The sequence below is a fragment of the Rhinoderma darwinii genome, chromosome 6 (genome assembly GCF_050947455.1).
Source record: "Rhinoderma darwinii isolate aRhiDar2 chromosome 6, aRhiDar2.hap1, whole genome shotgun sequence".
NCBI lineage: Eukaryota > Metazoa > Chordata > Amphibia > Anura > Rhinodermatidae > Rhinoderma > Rhinoderma darwinii.
The window spans coordinates 133,535,590-133,555,222 of record NC_134692.1 but is presented as its reverse complement, the minus strand read 5'-3'; the positions used below and the strand labels follow the sequence as shown (position 1 = coordinate 133,555,222).

At 43.4% G+C, this 19,633-nt stretch overlaps 1 protein-coding gene across 2 annotated transcripts; it reads left to right on the top strand.

The window, feature by feature from the left end:
* Nucleotides 1-2,753: 2,753 nt before the first annotated feature.
* On the top strand, nt 2,754-17,388 carry ECI1 (enoyl-CoA delta isomerase 1). Of its 2 annotated transcripts, none has more exons than XM_075830440.1 (7): nt 2,754-2,841; nt 7,845-7,949; nt 9,538-9,665; nt 10,369-10,515; nt 10,864-10,985; nt 14,954-15,132; nt 16,879-17,388. In XM_075830440.1, exons 1-7 carry the CDS (start codon nt 2,790-2,792, stop codon nt 17,040-17,042), a joined length of 897 nt encoding a protein of 298 aa, XP_075686555.1. In that variant the 5' UTR covers nt 2,754-2,789; the 3' UTR covers nt 17,043-17,388. The 2 variants fall into 2 exon arrangements, with proteins under 2 accessions (XP_075686555.1, XP_075686556.1); XM_075830441.1 differs by lacking the exon at nt 2,754-2,841 and adding an exon at nt 3,012-3,099.
* The last annotated feature ends 2,245 nt before the right edge of the window (nt 17,389-19,633 follow it).

Genomic DNA, 19,633 nt, shown 5'->3' with positions numbered 1-19,633 from the left:
TATGAGCAGTTTTTACCGCTGCTTTCCGCAGTGGAAATTCCGTCCGAAAAAACGTTTTAGAACTAAATGTACTGCGGGTTGCAACGAATACGCTGGTGGTTTTTATGCGGCGTATGCGTTCTGTGGGAACCCCGCCTAAAGGTATATTCACACAGGGCAGATGCGCTGAGTGAAAACACACAGCGTATTCGCCCTAGATGTGCAGTTTTTCGGCCGGAATCTCCGCTGTGGAAAACTTACCCGTAGCAATGGTGATGCGTCCCGTTGCAGCCCGGCCTCCTGGGATGACGTTTCATCCCATGTGACTGCTGCAGCCTGTGATTGGCTACAGTGGTCACATGGGATGAATTTTTTTTCGGAAGTTGCGTTTTTTGCACTGGATTTTCCGCCACAAAAATCGCAATATCTGATATTTGGTGCAGGTTTTGCCTCCCCATTGAATTCAAAGGGGAAAAAAAACGACATAAAAAGCAGCGATTACACAAATACAATTGACATGCTGGGGATTAAAAACAAAAAAACACTGCAGGTCAATTTCTTATTGTTTTTTCCGCTCATTATTTACGCAGTGTGTGGATGAGATTTGTCCAAATATTTTCAATTTAATTAGTTTTTATTGAGACATGATAAAAATACAGTTAATAGCATCAAAAATGGATTAAAATATAAGTCCTCACACTAAAGAAAGTACTGAGTGGGCTACGGGCCATAACCTCTATACCATACAGAAGTACATTGTAAATAAACCGCCATGGTGAGTCACATAACAAAAAAAAAAAGTGAAATAGACCATCAGAATCGATAGACGGAGCAGGCAAGGTAGCCAAAAAAAAAGACCATGCAGATATACAATGGGGTAAAGAGTAGCAATGTGCCAGGAGCCCACTTACACCCAACGCGTTTCGCCACCAGGCTTTGTCAGGGGGAAAAGGATACTGTATTATGCTGCGGATATTCCGTATTGAAATACGTTGCGGAAAATCCACAGTATTTGCGCTACGTGTGAAGCCGGCCTGAGTATGTTCACACGTAGCGTATCTTCCATCAATATATTTCCTAACATATACCGCCGACGGAACAGAGGCAGATGCAGGAAAACAGTTGGCACTGACGTGACAATACATCATGTGACTGATGATCCGTCCATAATATTGATGCCACCTCTGTAGCCAACTGTGGTCATGTGCCACGTCATCACTATGGTCGGCATGTCAGTACACACAGGGGCTTCTATTTATTAGGGCCTGTTCACATCAGCGTTGGCTTTCCGTTCCAGGGTTCTGTCGGGTGAACACCGCAACGGAAAGTCAAACTGAAACCACAGCTTCCGTTTCAGTCACCATTGATATCAATAGTGACGGAAACATTGCTAATGGTTTCCATTCGTCACCTTTCCGGAAGGTTTCCGTTTTAACGACGGAATCAATAGCGCAGTCGACTGAAGTCAATGAAAAACAGCTCCAATTACGTCCCAAGAAGTGTCCTGCTCTTCTTTTGACGAGCCGTCTTTATTACGCACCGTCTTTTGACAGCGACGCGTAAAATGACAGGTCGTCGGCACAGTACGTCGTAAGACCCATTGAAAGTAATGGGCAGATGTTTGTCGGCCTAATGGAGCAGTTTTTTCAGATGTAATTCGGGACGTAAAACGCCCGAATTCCGTCTGAAACTTGGTCGTGTGAACATACCCTAATGGTGACGGATCTGATGCAAATGGTTTTCGTTTGTCTCTGTTGTGCAAGGGGTCTGTCGTTTTGCCGGAATGAATAGCGAAGTCGATAATGGTAAAAACGACGGAACCCTTACAACAACTGAGACAAACGGAAACCATTTGCGCCGGATCCGTCAATATTGAAATCAATGGTGTTGCAAACGGAAACCTATGGCTTCCGTTTGTTTCAGTCAGGGTTCCCGTTCTGACGGAAAGCTCAGACGGAACGCCAGAACGGAACCCTGACGCAGATGTGAACGAAGCCTTTCCGTTAGCATTATAATCGACTGCGCTATTGATTTCGTTAAAAAAAAAAACCGAAAACCTTACAGAACGGAGACAAATGGAAACCATTAGCAACAGAAGCGTTACCATTGAAGTCAATGATAATGCTAAGGGTATGTTCACACGTGCACGTCCGTTACGGCTGAAATTACGGAGCTGTTTTCAGGCGAAAACAGCTCCTGAATTTCAGACGTAATGGCATGTGCAGGTGTTTTTCGCAGCGTCCATTACGGACGTAATTGGAGCTGTTTTTCTATGGAGTCAATGGAAAACGGTTCCAATTACGTCCCAAGAAGTGACAGGCACTTTTTTGACGCGGCATCTTTTTTACGGCGCGTAAAAAAAATGACCGTCTGCACAGAACATCGTAAAACCCATTCAAATGAATGGGCAGATGTTTGCCGACGCTTTCAAGCAGTATTTTCGGCCGTAATTCCAGCAAAAAACGCCTGAATTACGTCCGTAAATAGTGCGTGTGAACATACCCTAATGGAAAGCTATGGTTTCTGCTCGTGGGTTGCCCTGATGTAACCCCGAAGCAGATGTGAACGAAGCCTTAGCTGTTTGTTTTTTTACAATGTTTCAATTTACAAGATGTTGAATGGAAATATTTGTATGACATAAATATTTGTAAAACATGTTAAAAAAAAATTAGCTGTTCAGTGTGTGCCCCTCTGTTTCCACAAGATGTCGCCCTTTTCGTTTTTAAAGCTTTGCGTTACAGACAGGCTTATACAACTCCGCACCAGATATATATACAGAGCGCCGCTGTCTAGAGTAAAGGTCACTCAAGATGGCGGCGCTGACTGTTCTGAGGTGCTTGGCTCCCGCCCGGCTTCTATCAGGTGCGTGTGTTCCCGCCCTAACCAACCGCCACTTACTGAGCGCTCACTGCCTGCTCTAGTGGCGCCAAACTCCCTAGGCGCCCCCCCCCCCATCAGTTTTCCCGCGCTGTACAGCCGCTCAGTCGGTGACATTGAGAAAGGCGGGCGCCTCCCCCGTCTCACAGTTGCCCTCACATCTATCATTAGAGGGCAGTTTGCCTCTGACAGGGTCACTGCCCGCGGGAAAAATAGAGAGGCGCCCCCTAATGATAGATGCCGGTAATGCTGGAGGCGAGATCCCCATGTGCCCTGTTGGCAATCCTCTCCCTGTGTAATGGGGTTTGGAAAAAAATATCAGAACATTTGGAAATCCAGTCAGAATTATTTTCTGTCATAACTACGTGTACGGCTCCCATTTTTTTCTCTCCACGTTCTGCGTGTTTGAAGGCAAATGATCCTGACTTACACATCAAGTGTATGGCCCCGATGTATGCAAGTGTTTATCATACAGTTGCATACGTCACCCATTGACTTGCATTGTAATAAAAAAATATGTACACTAAGCAGGATATTGTTTGTTTTGTGGCAGCCATCTCTGGTCCATTATATACCCTGTGCTCACGTTTGGCGTGTACGTCGAGAGAATCTCCCGAAGGATCGAACGTGGTGAAAACGAGATGTGTTAGAAGGTGATCTGTAATCTTGGACCACCACTAAGGCTTCGTTCACATCTGCGCTAGGGTCCTGTTCTGTCGGAGTTTTCCATCGGAACGGGACCCCGACTGACACACGGAAACCAAAGGTTTGCGTTTCTATCAATGTTGATTTCAATGGTGACGAATCCGGTGCTAATGGTTTCCGTTTGTCTCAGTTGTGCAGAGGTTCCGTCGTTTTGACGGAATCTTGAGGCAGATTTTGACCCGCCTGCAGTCCTTGCTGCCTTTTTTTGGTGGTGTTTTCGACCGCGTCCAAAAATACGCAGCAAAAACTGCTTTCTCTGCCTCCCATTGATGTCAATGGGAGGTCAGAGACGGAAACACCTGAAGAGCATGCCGCATTTTTTTCCGCTCGTGGGAAAAAACGCCTCTGCCTCCCATTGAGATAAATAGGAGGCAATTTCGGAAGTTTTAGCGCGATTTCCGCATCAAAAACGACGCGAAAAATGGTGTGAACTGGTCCTAAAAACGCCTGGATTCAGAGACTGGTTCTAGAAATCAGCCACGTGATTTTCAGCCTGAACGTATGCCAAAGGGTATGTTCACAAGCAGAGTTTTGGGGCGTAAACGGCTCAAAATACACTTTGAAAAACGCTAGCCAAAAGCCTACAAACATCTGCCCATTGAATTCAATGAAAAAAACGGTGTTTAATTCAGACGGCGTTTTTTTACGCCGCTGGTTTAAAAACACAATGCGTAAAAAGGAGCGTGTCACTTCTTGAGCCCTTTTTTTTTTTTTTAGCTGTTTTTCATGGTGTCAATGGAAAAACGGCTACAAAAACGTCTGAAAATCGGAGGCTGTTTTCCCTTGAAAACAGCTGTCATTTTTATCCGTTTTTTTGATTTTGCATATGAACCTACCCTAAGAGTATATTCACACAGTGCTGTCTAACCGCAGTTTATTACCTCAAAATGCCATGTTTTGTGGCAGTCTAAATAAAACGGTAGCTTTTAAGTGGTTTTGCGCCACACACGTTTTTTGGACGAGTTTTTATGAGGCGTCTTTTTAGCTATTTCATCAACAGATAGAGGGAATAACCGCAAGCGTGTTTGCCGATAAATGTGTAAAAAAAAATGCTGCAAAAAAGCGTCAAAAGATGCGTTTTATTTCCGTCTCCCGTTGATTTCAATGGAGTTTTTGAGGCGGAAAACGCCTCAAGATATGGCATGTCGCGTCTTTTTCCTGCAAGTGGTTTTTTTTACTCGGAAAAAAACGCCTCCACCTCCCATTTGAAATCAATAGGTGGCAATTTCGGACGTTTTTTGCGGCAAAAACTCTGTGTGAACAGGGCCTAAGACTTCACACTTCAGCTCTCGGCAGACAAGTACAATGAGTGTGTGCGTGCACACGCTCTCCTCTCCCCAGCTCTTGCAGTGGCACTGTCCGTAGCTGATTGGACAGTGTCACAGCGATGTTACACGCCCCCTTGCCAGTACACGCCCCATTGACAGTTCAGGGGGTTATTTAAATATCGGGCGCCAAATATAACGGCGCTGATATCTAAATAACGGAGGAGGGTAGAATTTTTTTTTAAAGTGCCCCAGGGTTTGTGCTGCTGTGCCAATTACATGCTGCACTTGTATGGGGAGGTGAAAGGTTCTCTTTAAAGGGGTATTCCCGACTTAGACATTTATGTCCTATCCACAGGATATGTAAAAAATGTCTGATAGATGCAGATCCCATTTCTGGGCCTCACATCTAGGACGGAAGTCCCTCGGGCCCTGTCCCGCCGGGTGAGGCTGCCACATCCTTCTGAAGAATGACTCCATTCCGCCCTATGGGAGTTTCTGAAACTCCCATTGAAGTGAATGGATAAAGTGTGGCCACCTCTATGTTTATTCTCTGCCTGGATCCAGGACGGCAGTCGTGTGAACCATGTTATGGCGATCGGTGTGGGGGCCAGAGCTTGGACCCCGTATCCATCAGACATTTATGGCATATCCCATGGATAGTTTGCCAATGTTTCTATGATGGTTAGAATGTTATAGCGCCGCCCTATTGAGGTTTTTCTTCTTTACACCCTCCCGACCCAGCGCTGTGTTTTCTTCTCTGATCAGAAACCAAGCTGAATTCAGAATAATACTGGATTCCTATTAGGAGTGAGCAGTGCATTGTGGGAGCATAGATGTAAGGTCTCATCAGTCACTGTTGTCTGTTACCAAGGGCGACCAGCAGAATTATAAATGCAACTATTTATATGAATGGAGAAAACGACCTGAAGTTTTAAATTTGTAAGAAGTTTGGGGAGGGTCCTCAATAGAATATTTTTTTAATTTTTTTTTTCATAGTAAAGGTTTTTCAAATACAAAAGATATAATCAAATATGTACATAGCAAGATATATACAAAGCAATAACCGTGGCGTTAGAAATACGTGTTTGTTACATTCAGTAGTCAAACATGGTGAAGCATTTATTACGTGGTTCATATGATGTGAAACAAGTATTATTAAACCAGAATGTCACAATAGGAATGCAACACGTATGAAGAGTGCATGAGTTACAGGTAATTCTAAGGGTATGTTCACACGCAGTGTTTTCAGACCTAATTCGGGCGTTTTACGCCTCGAATTACGGCTGAAAAAAACTGCTTCATTACATCTACAAATATCTGCCCTTTCCTTGCAATGGGTTTTACGGTGTTCTGTTCCCACGAGGTTTCATTTTACGCGTCGCTGTCAAAATATGACGCGTAAAAAGACGCCCGTGAAAAAGAAGTGCATGTCACTTCTTGGGACGTTTTTGGAGCCGTTTTTCATTGACTCCATGGAAAACAGCTCCAATAACGTCCGTAAAATATGCAGCGAAAAACGCGAGTAGTTACAAAAACGTCGAAAAATCAGGAGATGTTTTCGCGCTGCCAACATGATAATGTATGGGGGGGAGCGATCGGCGTAACGACTGTTCGTCCCCATGCACAGCTCCTTGTGACAGGAGCAAACGAGCGCCGATCAACGACGTCTCGTTGATCGGCGCTCGCTGCAATCGGCCGGTGTAATAGGCACTTAAGGTACATGCAGGGGGAAGAAAGAGGTCGTTCCCTTTACAATATGGAAGGTGTGACCCTAATCGGGTCACGTGAGCCAGAATGAAAAGAGAGTTGGCGCTCAGCTCGGCCAATTAGCAAAGTGTGGATCGGATTTGAAGGAAGACCATGCAAGCCAGAGGGACGTAATTCGATCAAAGTGGTCCCAGTCCTCTGCCAATAGAGATTCCAGTCTATAGAGAATGTCCATCTCGACCACCCATTCTCTAATTGTGGGAGGTTCACTGGACTTCCAGTGTCTAGGGATGACTGTTCAGGCCGCAGTCAAGGAGTGTCTCAAGACCCTTTATGCTTTCAGAGGGCCAGAGATAAAAGGGCTATATGAGGAGTGGGTACGAGAGATTTCTCAACTGATGCATAAATGTAGAAAAATAGCTTTCCAGAAAGTCTGCAACAGGGGGCGCAACCACCAAATATGTAACATCGATCCGGTCTCTATACCACGACGCCAACATGTGTCAGACACATCAGGGTATATCCTGTGTAAAATCTGGGGGCAGCGATACCACCTAGTCAGTGTCTTAAAATTATTTTCCTGGGCATGGCAGGTTCTAGGCATTTTGTGGGACAAGAGGAAAATGCAGTCCTAGTCCGTTGTGGACGGGCTAGACTCGAGTTCCCACTTGCGGGTGCTAACGTATGCAGGAGGCTGATCTGCTGAGGCCTCTAGGAGGAGGGCGTGTAATGTAGATATTACTCGGCTGATTGTAGTAATATGGATTCAAAGGCAGTATTTGTGGTCATATGGAACCCTCCCGGTAAGGCTGAGCAAAGGAAGGTAGATAATTATTCGAGCCAAGGAGGACTTGTCCCGTGTAACTCGAAAAAGGGAGGAAGTCGACCATTGTCTGACATCACCTGACATAACCGTGTGTCCGCATTGGAGGACCAGACCAGGAAGACGTTTTGCGGAAATTCTGGGTTGTCAAAGAGGGGCTAAGAAGCCCAGGTCTATGTGAAAGGCCTTTTCGGACTAAAAGTCTATCCCAGAGAGTGAGACGGTGTTGGGTAATTACTGGGAAGGTAGAGAGAGCTGGTCTATGATCGGGCAGAATCCACGGCACAGACCTAAGAGAGATAGTGACCATGTTCAATTGCCATAATAACAAATAGTCCAACAGATGCGTGACTTTGCGTGTTCGCACTCGATCCCATAGAGTAACATTGTGTGCGATAACTGCGCGCACTTAAATGCAGTGAAGTCCTGGTCTTATGTAAAGATTTAAAGAGACGCTAGCTTACTAATATCATTTCTTTCCACAGGTTCATTCTATGTGCGCAAAGGTGGCCTGGCGTCATGGCAACACTACCAAAGTCGGAGACAATTCAGTGAAAACAAGATTTTGGTAGAATTGGATGAATCAACGGGTATGGCTCCTGGAAACAATAAGACTACTATTTTTTTTTGTGCTGCCTGTGTAATAATTAGAGGGCCATGGGACTGGTATTCTTTATTATAGAGCGCCCATAGCACGCCTCCCGCACATGACATGGAAATGCTGCAGGATTTCTGGGCGAAAAAAAATATTAAAATTAACATTCTGCAGATTGGGGATCCGCACCGCAGGTCCGTTTCCACACATGTTTTCTATAGGTTCTTTGTGGATGAAATTTGTTCAAATCTCATCCACTTTGCTGTTACGCTGTGGAAATTCCGCAGCGTTTCCGTCCCGTGTGCGTCAGGCCTTATGATTTCGATACTTCTCATAGCTGTGTAGACTTTATATACTGAGTAATAGGGCTGAACCTTCTATCTATAGGTGACATTTTTTTTCCATTTTTGGAGACACTTTAAAAATTACATTAGGGAATTGCATGCATAGCAATTCCATCATTTTGCTATTTTTAAGCATTGGAGGCAATAAAAACCTATAAAATTTTTTTGAAATTCTCAACACTTACCCTTCAGACCAGAATGCTCGTCAGCCCGGCATACAGTATGAAGCTGCTCCAGAGAAACATTGGGGACCTTGTGTACAAAGTGTCACCAGCTCCTGCCCGTCTGCTCCATAGGGGAGATTGCGCTGACATCGACTATTAAGCATCAGCACAGTCTATGGAGGCGGTTTCAAACTATTGCTACGGACTTGGGGTACAGTCACACGAGCGTTGTTATGGTGACATCTCATATCATGACTTCAGCTATAGTCGTGGTAGTCGCTTTCTTTCTTTTTTTTCTTACTTGGTCTCCACGTTCGTGTCATGGCTTGTGTCGATAAAGAAGGAGCCTTGACATTATGCCAAATCTGTTTCAAATGGATCTCAGCGAATCCTGGGGGATTTATAATAAAGTAGCTTTTTTTGTTTTTTAACCGCAAGAATAATGCTGTAGACCACACTATACTTGATGTCAGAAGTACCCAAACCCCTGACTGAAACGGTCACATTAGAAAAGCGCAAAACGTGGGTTGTCTGGTATTTCACTTCAACTCCATTAAAATGAATGAGGCTGAGCTGTAATACCACACACAACCTGTGGACAGGTGTGGAGCTGTTTCTGGAAGAAAAATAAGGAGCCCTGTTTTTTGGATTATGAACAAAACATTTCATAAAACCTTTTGCCACGTTTTGAATTCCATAAAAAGAGTCCTCGTAGAAACATCTTTATCTTGCCCGGCTGAGATGTTTTCACAGTTTGTTTTTTTTTGTTTTTTTTTCCAGTGACCCCAGTTGTTTCAAAGTATTCAGCAAAATTGTAAAAGCCAGGAACCGCAAACTCTGTATAAGCTTCTCCATTAAACACGGTTCAGTTCCGTTCTGATATTAGCGGTGTCATAGCGGACTCCTTCCTACAGATGTGTTCTCCTCCACCCTTATCACTGAATAATAAATGGCACAGAACAGCTCGCTAGTATATCCTGATCAGGTCGCTGCTTTGGTTTTTTGATCAAAGCCCTCAGCTGAAGTCTCATGTTTCTGATAAGGAAGAAATAATGTATCTTTGTCTGTGTCTCAGGGGTGGCGGTCATCAAAATGAAGAGCCCTCCAGTGAACAGCCTCAGCCTGGACGTTCTTACAGAACTCTCTATTAGTCTGGAGAAGCTGGAAATTGACCGCGGCTGCCGGGGAATCATCCTGACTTCCGTACGTACAAAACATCATCTGCCTACACTACTGTAATGTTTGTGTAATACAGTAAATCCCTTTAAATTGATATCATTGAGACCTGATAGGTGACGGATTATCAGATATTCTGGACTATCGGACTGTCATAGAACCATGGAAAAACCTTGCACCCGCACAGCGGGGGATCTGGTATCGGTATTTGAGCTGGTATATTACATACTGGATATCCTTCTTTAGCTGTCCCGTCCCCCCCCCACCTGTATTTGCAGTGTCACCTTAAAGGGGTTGTCCCACAAAACACAAGTATCCCCTACGTGTGTCTTGTGCGCATGCGTGACCGGCGGCGCTCCATTCATTTCTGTGGAGCTGCCGGACACAGACCCCACAAGTCCCCAGCTTCTCATGGAGCACTTCAGGGGACTTTCAGTCCCCCGTTCTCCTTATCGCTGGAGGTCCCAGCGGTTGGGCCCCCAGCGATCACACCTATATCCCCGATCCTGTGGATAGGGGATACATGTGTTTCGTGGGACAACCCCTTTAATATACGGTAAGTAGACTGCCTGATTTGTAGTGTTTCATTAGTTGTACTGGTTCATTTTAAAATATTTTCTTCTTGTTTGAGATCCGTCCTTTCTTTTTCCTATTTCCACAGACCCTTTATTCAATGTATTTTTGTAAAAAGATGTTTGTTTGGTTTTACATTTTTTTTTTTTTTTTACAGACGGTACCCAAAATATTTTCTGCTGGTTTGGACATCACAGAGATGTGTGGAAGAAGTTCTGAGCACTATGCTGCTTTCTGGAGGGCTGTGCAGGAAGTCTGGTTGAAGGTATACGGGTCCAATATGGTGACGATCGCAGCTGTCAATGTAAGTGTCTTTTGTCTCCCATTGCCATGCTGATATTGTAAATGTATATTATAGGGTTAATAACACTGGTATATTTTCTGCACTTTTTCTATACACTTTTTTTTAAAAAAACAAACAATTTTTTCATTGACATGAAAATTTGCAATCCATGTACAATATTATGCAGCGGGTGTAATGATTGCCGTGTTGCTCCACAATTACATATCTGATGCGTAAGTGTGTATTGTACGTAAATCTCCCAAAATGCCTGCAATTGAATGGTGAGAGTAAAAGCATTGTATATCCTTCGTGTAGTGACCATAATGTGATTTCATTATAAGGACCTAATCTCAACTTTTCGATACATAGGGTTCAAGCCCCGCTGGCGGGTGCCTCTTGGCCTTGAGTTGTGATTACCGAATCATGGCTGACGATCCTAAATTCAACATTGGCTTGAACGAGACCAAACTGGGCATAGTTGCTCCATTCTGGTAATGTGTGCATTTGCAAGAATACATTAAACGTTTGTTTTTCCTGATTTACCAGATGAAATTCTGTAAACTGAAAAGGTGTTCCTGGAATCTGATCTTTTCTATTGTTCATATAATTACAAGTGTGATATGCATAATTACTTCTGAGGCAAGCCTTAAAGGGAACGTGTTGGCAAATAATTATTATTTATTTTTAATTAAAAAAAATTTGCTGTATTTTTTTTTTTTTCTTCCACAATGTGGAAAGTATTAAAAATTAAATCATTTGACATGTTTTCCTATGTTGGCCACCAGAGGGCGCACTTCCCAGAATTACAGCAAGGTGAATCAGGCAGAGCTTCCTGACTTACAGCTGCTGTAAACGTGGGAGGGAGACTCACCCACCCTCCCCATTTTTGGCTACAAGCCAGGAAAAGGTGTCTTCAAATTGCTAAGCATTGTCCAGCTCCATTTTGGGAGTGTTTTTGGCAGAAGCTACAGGACACACCAAAAGGCTAAGAATGATGAAAGTCAAGAGGGAAGCCCCTGTGGTGAATTCCTTTTCAGTTGACAGGTTCACACGGCTTGTAATTGACTCGGTTTTTGACGCATTTTACACGCCAAAAAAACGCGTCAAACACTTGATTAAGATTACCATTTACATCAATGAGAAAGCGCGCTGTTTAAAAAACGTGTTGTGGAAAAAAAGAAGCGTCGTGTCAATTCTTTGGCACGTAAAGCGCGCCTAATGTTCTTATAGTCAATGGGACTCCTAATGACGACGCAAAATGCGTAAAAAAAACACTTATTTTAAAAGGCGCTTCACAAAAAATGCTACTGTATTTTACACACCTACATGTCGTGTTTTTTTTGTTTGTTTTTTGAGCGTCGTGTGAACATGCCCTAAGGGAATTGTTTTTCATTGGCCTGTAGTTTATATTGCTGTGCAGGGAGAAGACAGAAGTCGCTGTAGGTGAGAAGATTTTTATTTTTTATATTACTAACTTTATTTTGCAGGTTCTGCTTGACCGTTTGGACTACGTCGTAGATATGCTGGACTACTTCGATTTACATTTTAAAAAAAAATAAATAATGGTTAACGAGGGTTGTGCGGGGGAGTTTTTATTTGAATAAAAAATATATTTTCTTGGGGTGTATTCAAACAGTGTGGTTTTCGGCCGCACTGGAAAGACGCGGCAAAACTGCACTGTGTGAATACACTTTTAGGCCCTGTTCACATACGTATTCTGCAGGCAGAAAAAAAATATGTGCCTCAGAATTCCTGCCTGCACTTTATTTCCGCTGTTTTCGTCCGCGGCCATTGAAGCTAATGCAAAAACGACACGAAAAACGTCTCCGAAAATATTTTAATGGGAGGTCCGAGGCAGAGGCTGCAAGAAAGGAAACGCCGCTGACTCCCATTGGAATCAGTGCGGGGAGATTTCGGGGGTTTTATGGCGCTGATTTCGACGTGATTTCCGCATCAAAATCAGTGCCAGCAAGCTCTGTGTGAACAGGGAGTTATGTCTGTTTTTTAATACTTTATTACCACCTCAGTAATGACAGTTTGCCGACATCCATTACTAAGGCGGGGCTTAGTGTTAGCCAGTAAAAGGGCTGCAACTAACCCCCCATTATTACCCCGGTACCCACCGCCACCAGGGGTTTCGGGAAGAGCCGGGTACGATCCAGTACCTGACCATCTGTAGTGATGGTCGGGCACTGGGGCGGCCACAGGCTGGTGTTATTAGGCTGGGAAGGGCCAAAAACAGTGACCCTTCCCACCCTGGTAATGCTAGGCTGCGGCTGTTTTATTGTATCTGGCTGGTTATGAAAATGGGGGTGGGCCCCACGTCGTTTTCATCAATTTATTCTTTTTTTTTTAAAACGACATGGAGTCCCCTCCATTTTCATAACCAGCCAGATACAATAAAACAGCCGCAGCCTAGAATTACCAGCGTAGGAAGGACCACTGTTTTTGGTGCTTCCCAGCCTAATAATACCAGCCTGCGGCCGCCCCAGTGCCCGATCATCACTACAGATGGTCAGGTACTGGATCGTACCTGGCTCTTCCCGATACTCCTGGTGGCGGTGGGTACCGGGGTAATAATGGGGGGTTAGTTGCAGCTTTTTTACTGGCTAACACTAAGCCCTGCCTTAGTAATAGACGTCTTCAAACAGACAACTGCCATTACTAAGGTTGTAATAAAGTATTTAAAAAAACAGACATGAGAAAACATTTTTTTATTGAAATAAAAACTCCCCCACAACTCTTTCACCATTTTTATTTAGAATAAAAAATAAAGTGGATCGAAGTAGTCCAACGAATCTACGACGTAGTCCAAACGGTCCAGTTGAACCTGCACAACAAAAAAATTAAAGTTAGTAATATGCTTCTGTTTCTTCATTCCTTGCTCCTACTGTGAATCACCATGTAGCTACACGGTGGTTCACAGAAGGAACGTCAAATCAGCGGCGCTCGTGTGCCGCTGATCCTTCATAGCCGACAATCGGCTGTTTTGAAGGAACAGCGTCGAGCACCGCTGTTCCGGGGAGCACTGCTGCTTCGTCAAGCACAGTATAGAGCGAGACGGCAGAGGATGTAACGAACGGCTCCCGTTCGTTATGTCCTATGCCCTGTAGCTACTGTATTCCATCTGTGTATGTGTCGTTAAGAGACACCTACACAGATTAAATAAAACATGGGAGCCCCCAGTAAATGAAAAAAGTGTTACTAAAAAAAACATTTTATGTGAAAAAATACAGTACATATAACATTTTATTAAATAAACACACATAAATGAAAATATGGGAGACCCGGTGTAATTCCCCACTTACCCAATACACCCCACACTGGTTTACCGATATGAGAGATGCATCGTTAGGCTATGTTCACACACAAACTCAAAAACGTCTGAAAATACAGAGCTGTTTTTAAGGGAAAACAGCTCCTGCTTTTCAGGTGTTTTTTAAGCCACTCGCGTTTTTTACGGCCATTCTTGGAGCTGTTTTTCTATAGAGTCTATGAAAAACGGCTCCAAAAATGGCTGAAGAAGTGACATGCCGTTTTTTTTTACGTGGCCGTTTTTCAAAACGGGTGCGTAAAAAAACGGCCCGTCGGAACAGAACGCTGTTTTTCCCATTAAAATCAATGGGCAGATGTTTGGAGGCGTTCTGCTTTCGATTTTTCGGGCGTTTACGGCCCTGAAAAATATCCGAAAATAGGCCGTGTGAACATACCCTTACTGACTTGAGATGTATTGTACGGTACGATGGAAGATATTGCCTTCTTTCTTATGTTCCTCTACTGAACACACATACTTGATGTTTACTTCTGCCTGTACAGGAATCTGCGTATACCTTTTTTTTTTTCGTAAATCGGATGTATCGCCTATGCTAATGTTTTTTTATTTTTCTGTTCTACTGCATATTCTGGTGACGTTCACCTGATTTTGTACGATTTCTCTACCTTATAATTGCATTTCATTCTTTAATGCTTTTTTGATTGCATTTTGTACTACAAATTCTTAATAAATTGAATTTTAAAAAAAACACAAATTAATTTAAAAAAAAAAATCATGACACCGGGTTTTCTGGGATATTACATTGATAGCCTGTCATAAGGGTAGGACATCAATGTGTGGTTAAGGTCCCAGAGGTGAAATGATCAATCAGCAGCACCCAGGGGTAGCAGACCTTTCACTGCGGTACCTCGTACGGTGGCGTCCAAGCACGTGTGGTTTTACCTGGTTTTGCAGCTCACTACATTCAAGTGCACAGGGCAGAGCTGCAGCACCAGAAACAGCAGTATTGATCTGTGTGCCTGTACTGCATTGATAAATGGTAACATTTATCAGAGGGGGGTCCAGGGGGTGGGATCGGTCATCAATATAAAAAACTTTTAAGGCTTTTTAAGTTGCTTGTGTGATTTGTAGTTCTTTTCATGTGAACTCTAACCATGTATACACAACGTTCTATATTTCCTTCAGGTTCAAGGACGCCATGATCAATACTGTAGGTTATCGTGTAGCTGAACAATCCCTCCAACTGGGCCAACTGTATTCAGCTCAAGATGCACTTAAAATTGGCCTTGTGGATGCGCTAGTTCCAGAGGATAAGGTACTGAGCACAGCGGCTGCCGTCATGACCCAGTGGCTCGCGATTCCAGGTAAAGACTACACCTAGCATGTTCGCTATGATGAATAATTTCTGTCGCAACATGTTTTTTTTAGAACATTTTATGACATATAAATACTGTATCGTAAAACTGGTCTATAAGATATAATAAAATTAAAAAAAACCTGGCCGTTTTGTCGAAACTTAACCAAGAACTGTTATTTTACCACTGGTCGGCTTCGTTCACATCTGCACTGGGGCTCCGTTCCGTCTCCGCTAATAGGTTTCCGTTTGTCTCAGTTGTGCAAGGGTTCTGTCGTTTTGACGGGCTCAATAGTGCAGTCGACTCCGCTGTTGATTCCGTCATTAAAACGGAAACCTGCCGGAATGTTGACGAACAGAAACTATTAGCAATGTTTCCGTCACCATTGATATGAATGGTGACGGAAACGGAAGCTGTGGTTTGTTTGACTTTCCGTTGCGGAGTTCACCCGACGGAAACCTCCGACGGAACCCCGGAACGGAAAGCCAATGCTGATGTGAACAGGCCCTTACACACATTTGCCAGACAAAGTTACATATTTGAATAGACGAAAAATGTAACAAAACACTTAATGTCGCTCAAAATATAAAAAAAACTAAACGTTTCTAATGTACCTGCCTTTTAGGTCCACACGCAAGCTTATATTAGTGGTCAGAATACTCTTTTAAAGGCGTATTATTCCGATCTAATGTTATGGCATATCACTAGGATTGTGTCCGACCTCTGGTGCGATCTCCGGACCCGAGAACTAAAGAACTGGGGTCCCTTTGGCACTCTTTTTGCACAATGGCGCTTCCGGCTGCATTTCTCTGTACAGCGGGTGATCAGGAGCGCCGCCGTGCAGGAGAAAACTGAAGGAGCTGCATCCCTTTATGTGACTGTCACTAGTTTAGTAATGTCCTATCTCCTATATAATCTAATGGGCGCTGTTACACTGATAATGCTAGTAAAAATTGTGTCCTAAAAGTTTATTATTTTAAAAGTTCTGAGCTGAATATGCAAATGAGCCTATACTAGACAAGTAGGTGTCAACACCAGCGATTCTCCTGAGGTGGAGCCTCTGATGCTGTCCTATCAGCATGAAGCTGCTTCACACAGCGTGAGAGACTGAGGCTGGAGGGAAGGGGGATCACTTCATATAGCCATATCTCCGGCTGTGGACCACCTAGAACGGTTCTGATGCGATGATCTTTCATATGGCACCAGGATCGCAGTTCTAGCTGTGAAACAACCGGAGATATCATCAATTGAAAACAGTCGGGAATGTAAGCTGTATGTTATATGATCCGGCTTGTTGCTGGGCTGGGAAGAGAACTGTTTGATGCTGATTGGACAGCGTCGTACGGAAAACATTGCACCGCCCAGAGGGAAAAGAAAGACCCCTCCTATTTGGCTATTCGAGCCAAATTAGCATATTTAGAAAAATGCACATAACCATTGAAATAATAATAAACGTTTTTGAAAAAAAATCACACTGTAGTTATCGGCATCACAGCGCCTATGCGATTAGTTAGGAGATAGGGAATTAAACTGGTGACACATCCTCTTAAACTAGTGCTGCTTCGGGATCATGCAGGTCCCACGGGATGCCATCACATTCTATGGTGGGGAAAACCCCTTTAAATGTGAGTTCATTTTTTATTTCTGTGGCTCCAGAATGACGCATTCATTCTACATGAAAAAGGGGCCAGTGAATGTAACATGTATTTTATTTTTTATTTTTTTTTGTTTTATTTTTCTCTCTGTTCCATTCAGATCATGCCCGTCAGATCACCAAATCCATGATGCGTAAGCCCGCGATCGACGGACTAGTTAAACATCGGGAAGCTGATATTAACAATTTTGTCAGCTTTATCACAAAAGACTCCATCCAGAAAGCTTTGCTGGTCTACATGGACAGACTGAAACTGAAGAAGTGATAGCAAGAAAAGCTGATGCTTGGATTTAGTAAGATCTATATATATATTTGTGTGCCAGTTGTCTTAGTACTGGAACCCCCGTGGGGCAGTTCTTTGGCATGAAAAGAGGAGATTCCTAAGAGAATGTAAGAATGTTAGTCGAAGTGTCAAAAACCTGACGCACAACCCAGTTTGTGTCCATATTTTCTGTGTAAGTGGTTTTGAACTGCCGGCTTTACATGCCATTGTCCTTAGAAAACTGACTCTTTAATTCTGCAGGAATTTTGCATATTCGTGGTATCAATGCACTTATGATCTATGTAGTAACTAAAAAAAAAATAATTAAATACATTTATTTTGTGAAGAATCGTGTTTTCAAATGTTATGTTTTGAGTTTTGTGCTCTTTACTAAATTATTTGTTGCATGAACTGTCCTTCAAAGGGGTTTTCCAGGGACATTTTTTTTCTCAGGCCGTGCAGCGCACAAGAACTGAGGAGTTTTACTAATAAGAGGCAAATGGTGCGGGCATTGAGGCGTAATCAAAGAGGCGGGCATTGAGGAGACTGTGGACCAATAGGATGCCTCAAACCCGGGTGTACGGCAGAAGTCCCAAGTTTTGAGGCATCCTATTGGTTCACGGCCTCCCTAATGTCCGCTCCGTCCGTTCTATCCCTTCAAGATGACCTCCGCTGTAGTAAAACATGTTTTTGTTACATTCCCATATTACCAGGAATAATATTTCGCCCTCTATTTTGCTTTATAGCAATAAATATTTGCATTGACATGTCTTCCCATGAATCCTTACAGGGGTTGTCTGGTCAGAGGCTATGTTAATAATATGGATAATAAGAAAAAACCTTATATAATGTAAAATTAGATCCGGCAGAGATTACTGGAAACAATCGCACCGCATGCTGCGCTCTTATTTCCGGTAAAACCAGACACCCCGACGGAAGCCATTAAGGTCAATGGGTTCTGTCGGCCGCCGGTGGTGCCCGCTGTGCAATGGAACCGTCGCTTACAGTTTTCCCTTGTTCTGCTCCTCTGACGGAGCAGAACAACGAAAAGCACCGACGCAGATGTAAACAGAGCCTTATGTGTTCAAGTCTAATTTCGTCGTTGCCACGCGTTTCTCTTGTGTACAGCCTGTTGTGAGGTCCGTATCACATCATGTGACCACCCCAACCAGTTGCCACTAACCGCAGGGTGTCCGATGCGCAGTGCATTAGCACACGGATTATATTACCATTGTCTGGCTGCTGCTACGGTATTTTATGTGAATTAGAGAATCATAAAAAAAATATGTCATTTGATTTGAAAAACCATTTACTATGAATTTTTTATTTTTTTCATGTCGCTGTATTCTTAATGGAAATATCCTCGTCCTCCCCGGCGGAGCTTTTGACAAACTATGTGCAGCATTGTGTGTGTCCCACATCCTCACTCATTATTGCAGAGCTGCTGGCTTGTCCTTAGATGACTTTAGTTCACACTGCTGCTTGTATTTCAAGTACTATGCAGGAGATTCAACCCCTGGGATCAGCCAGTTTAATTCAGAATTCGCTTTGCAATTTAATTGCTCTTGCAAGTGTTTCCTGAGTAACGAGGAACGTTTTTGTTTTCAGGTTAAATGATCTATTCATTCCAATGTTGTGTCATGTAGTTACAAACGTCAAAAATGTACTTTAGAATTTGCATAGTGAAACCTGCAATTTGGCTATTAAATGCAATAATCTATAATTCACAAATTTATAGACAGGGGCATTTTGTGACCGTGTAACTGCATTTTAACTTTTTTTTTTATCCCTTGTATCTGTAACTTCTAATCACGCAGCACATGTGAAGAGACTCTGTCTAATTTAAAGGAACTGTCCATTTTCCAGCATCTGTAATGTTTTGGTCGAAGCACGTGCTCCTACGTGAGTTTTGCTGCTTTTTGCCAGTTTAAGGGTATGTTCACACGCACTAATTACGGACGTAATTCGGGCGTTTTTGCCCCGAATTACGTCCGAAAATAGCGCCTCGATAGCGTTGACAAACATCTGCCCATTGAAAGCAATGGGCAGACGTTTGTCTGTTCACACGAGGCGTATATTTACGCGCCGCTGTCAAATGACGGCATGTAAATAGACGCCCGCTTCAAAGAAGTGACCTGTCACTTCTTTGGGCATAATTGGAGCCGTTATTCATTGACTCAAATGAATAGCAGCGCCAATTACGCCCGTAATGGACGCGGCGTTCAAGCGCCTGCACATGCCGTTACGGCTGAAATTACGGGGATGTTTCCTCCTGAAAACATCCCCGTAATTTCAGCCGTTACGGACGCTGCCGTGTGAACATACCCTTACTGAAAATATGTTTTTGTTCTGAACACTGCACGGAGCTGCTTTGCTATAGGGTCTGGATTGTGGAAGGCGAACGTCTATATTGTACCTGATATAAATGTTGTCCACTTGCAGAGGATGCGTATAGTGGTCTGGGGTAAGTAAAGGTATGTAGTGATAGTGGCAAATATATACAGTAATAGGAACACAATCTGAAACTGTTCATATTAGACTATACGTTTTTATCAAATAAAACAGTAGTTCATTAAAACATAATATACAGGGCA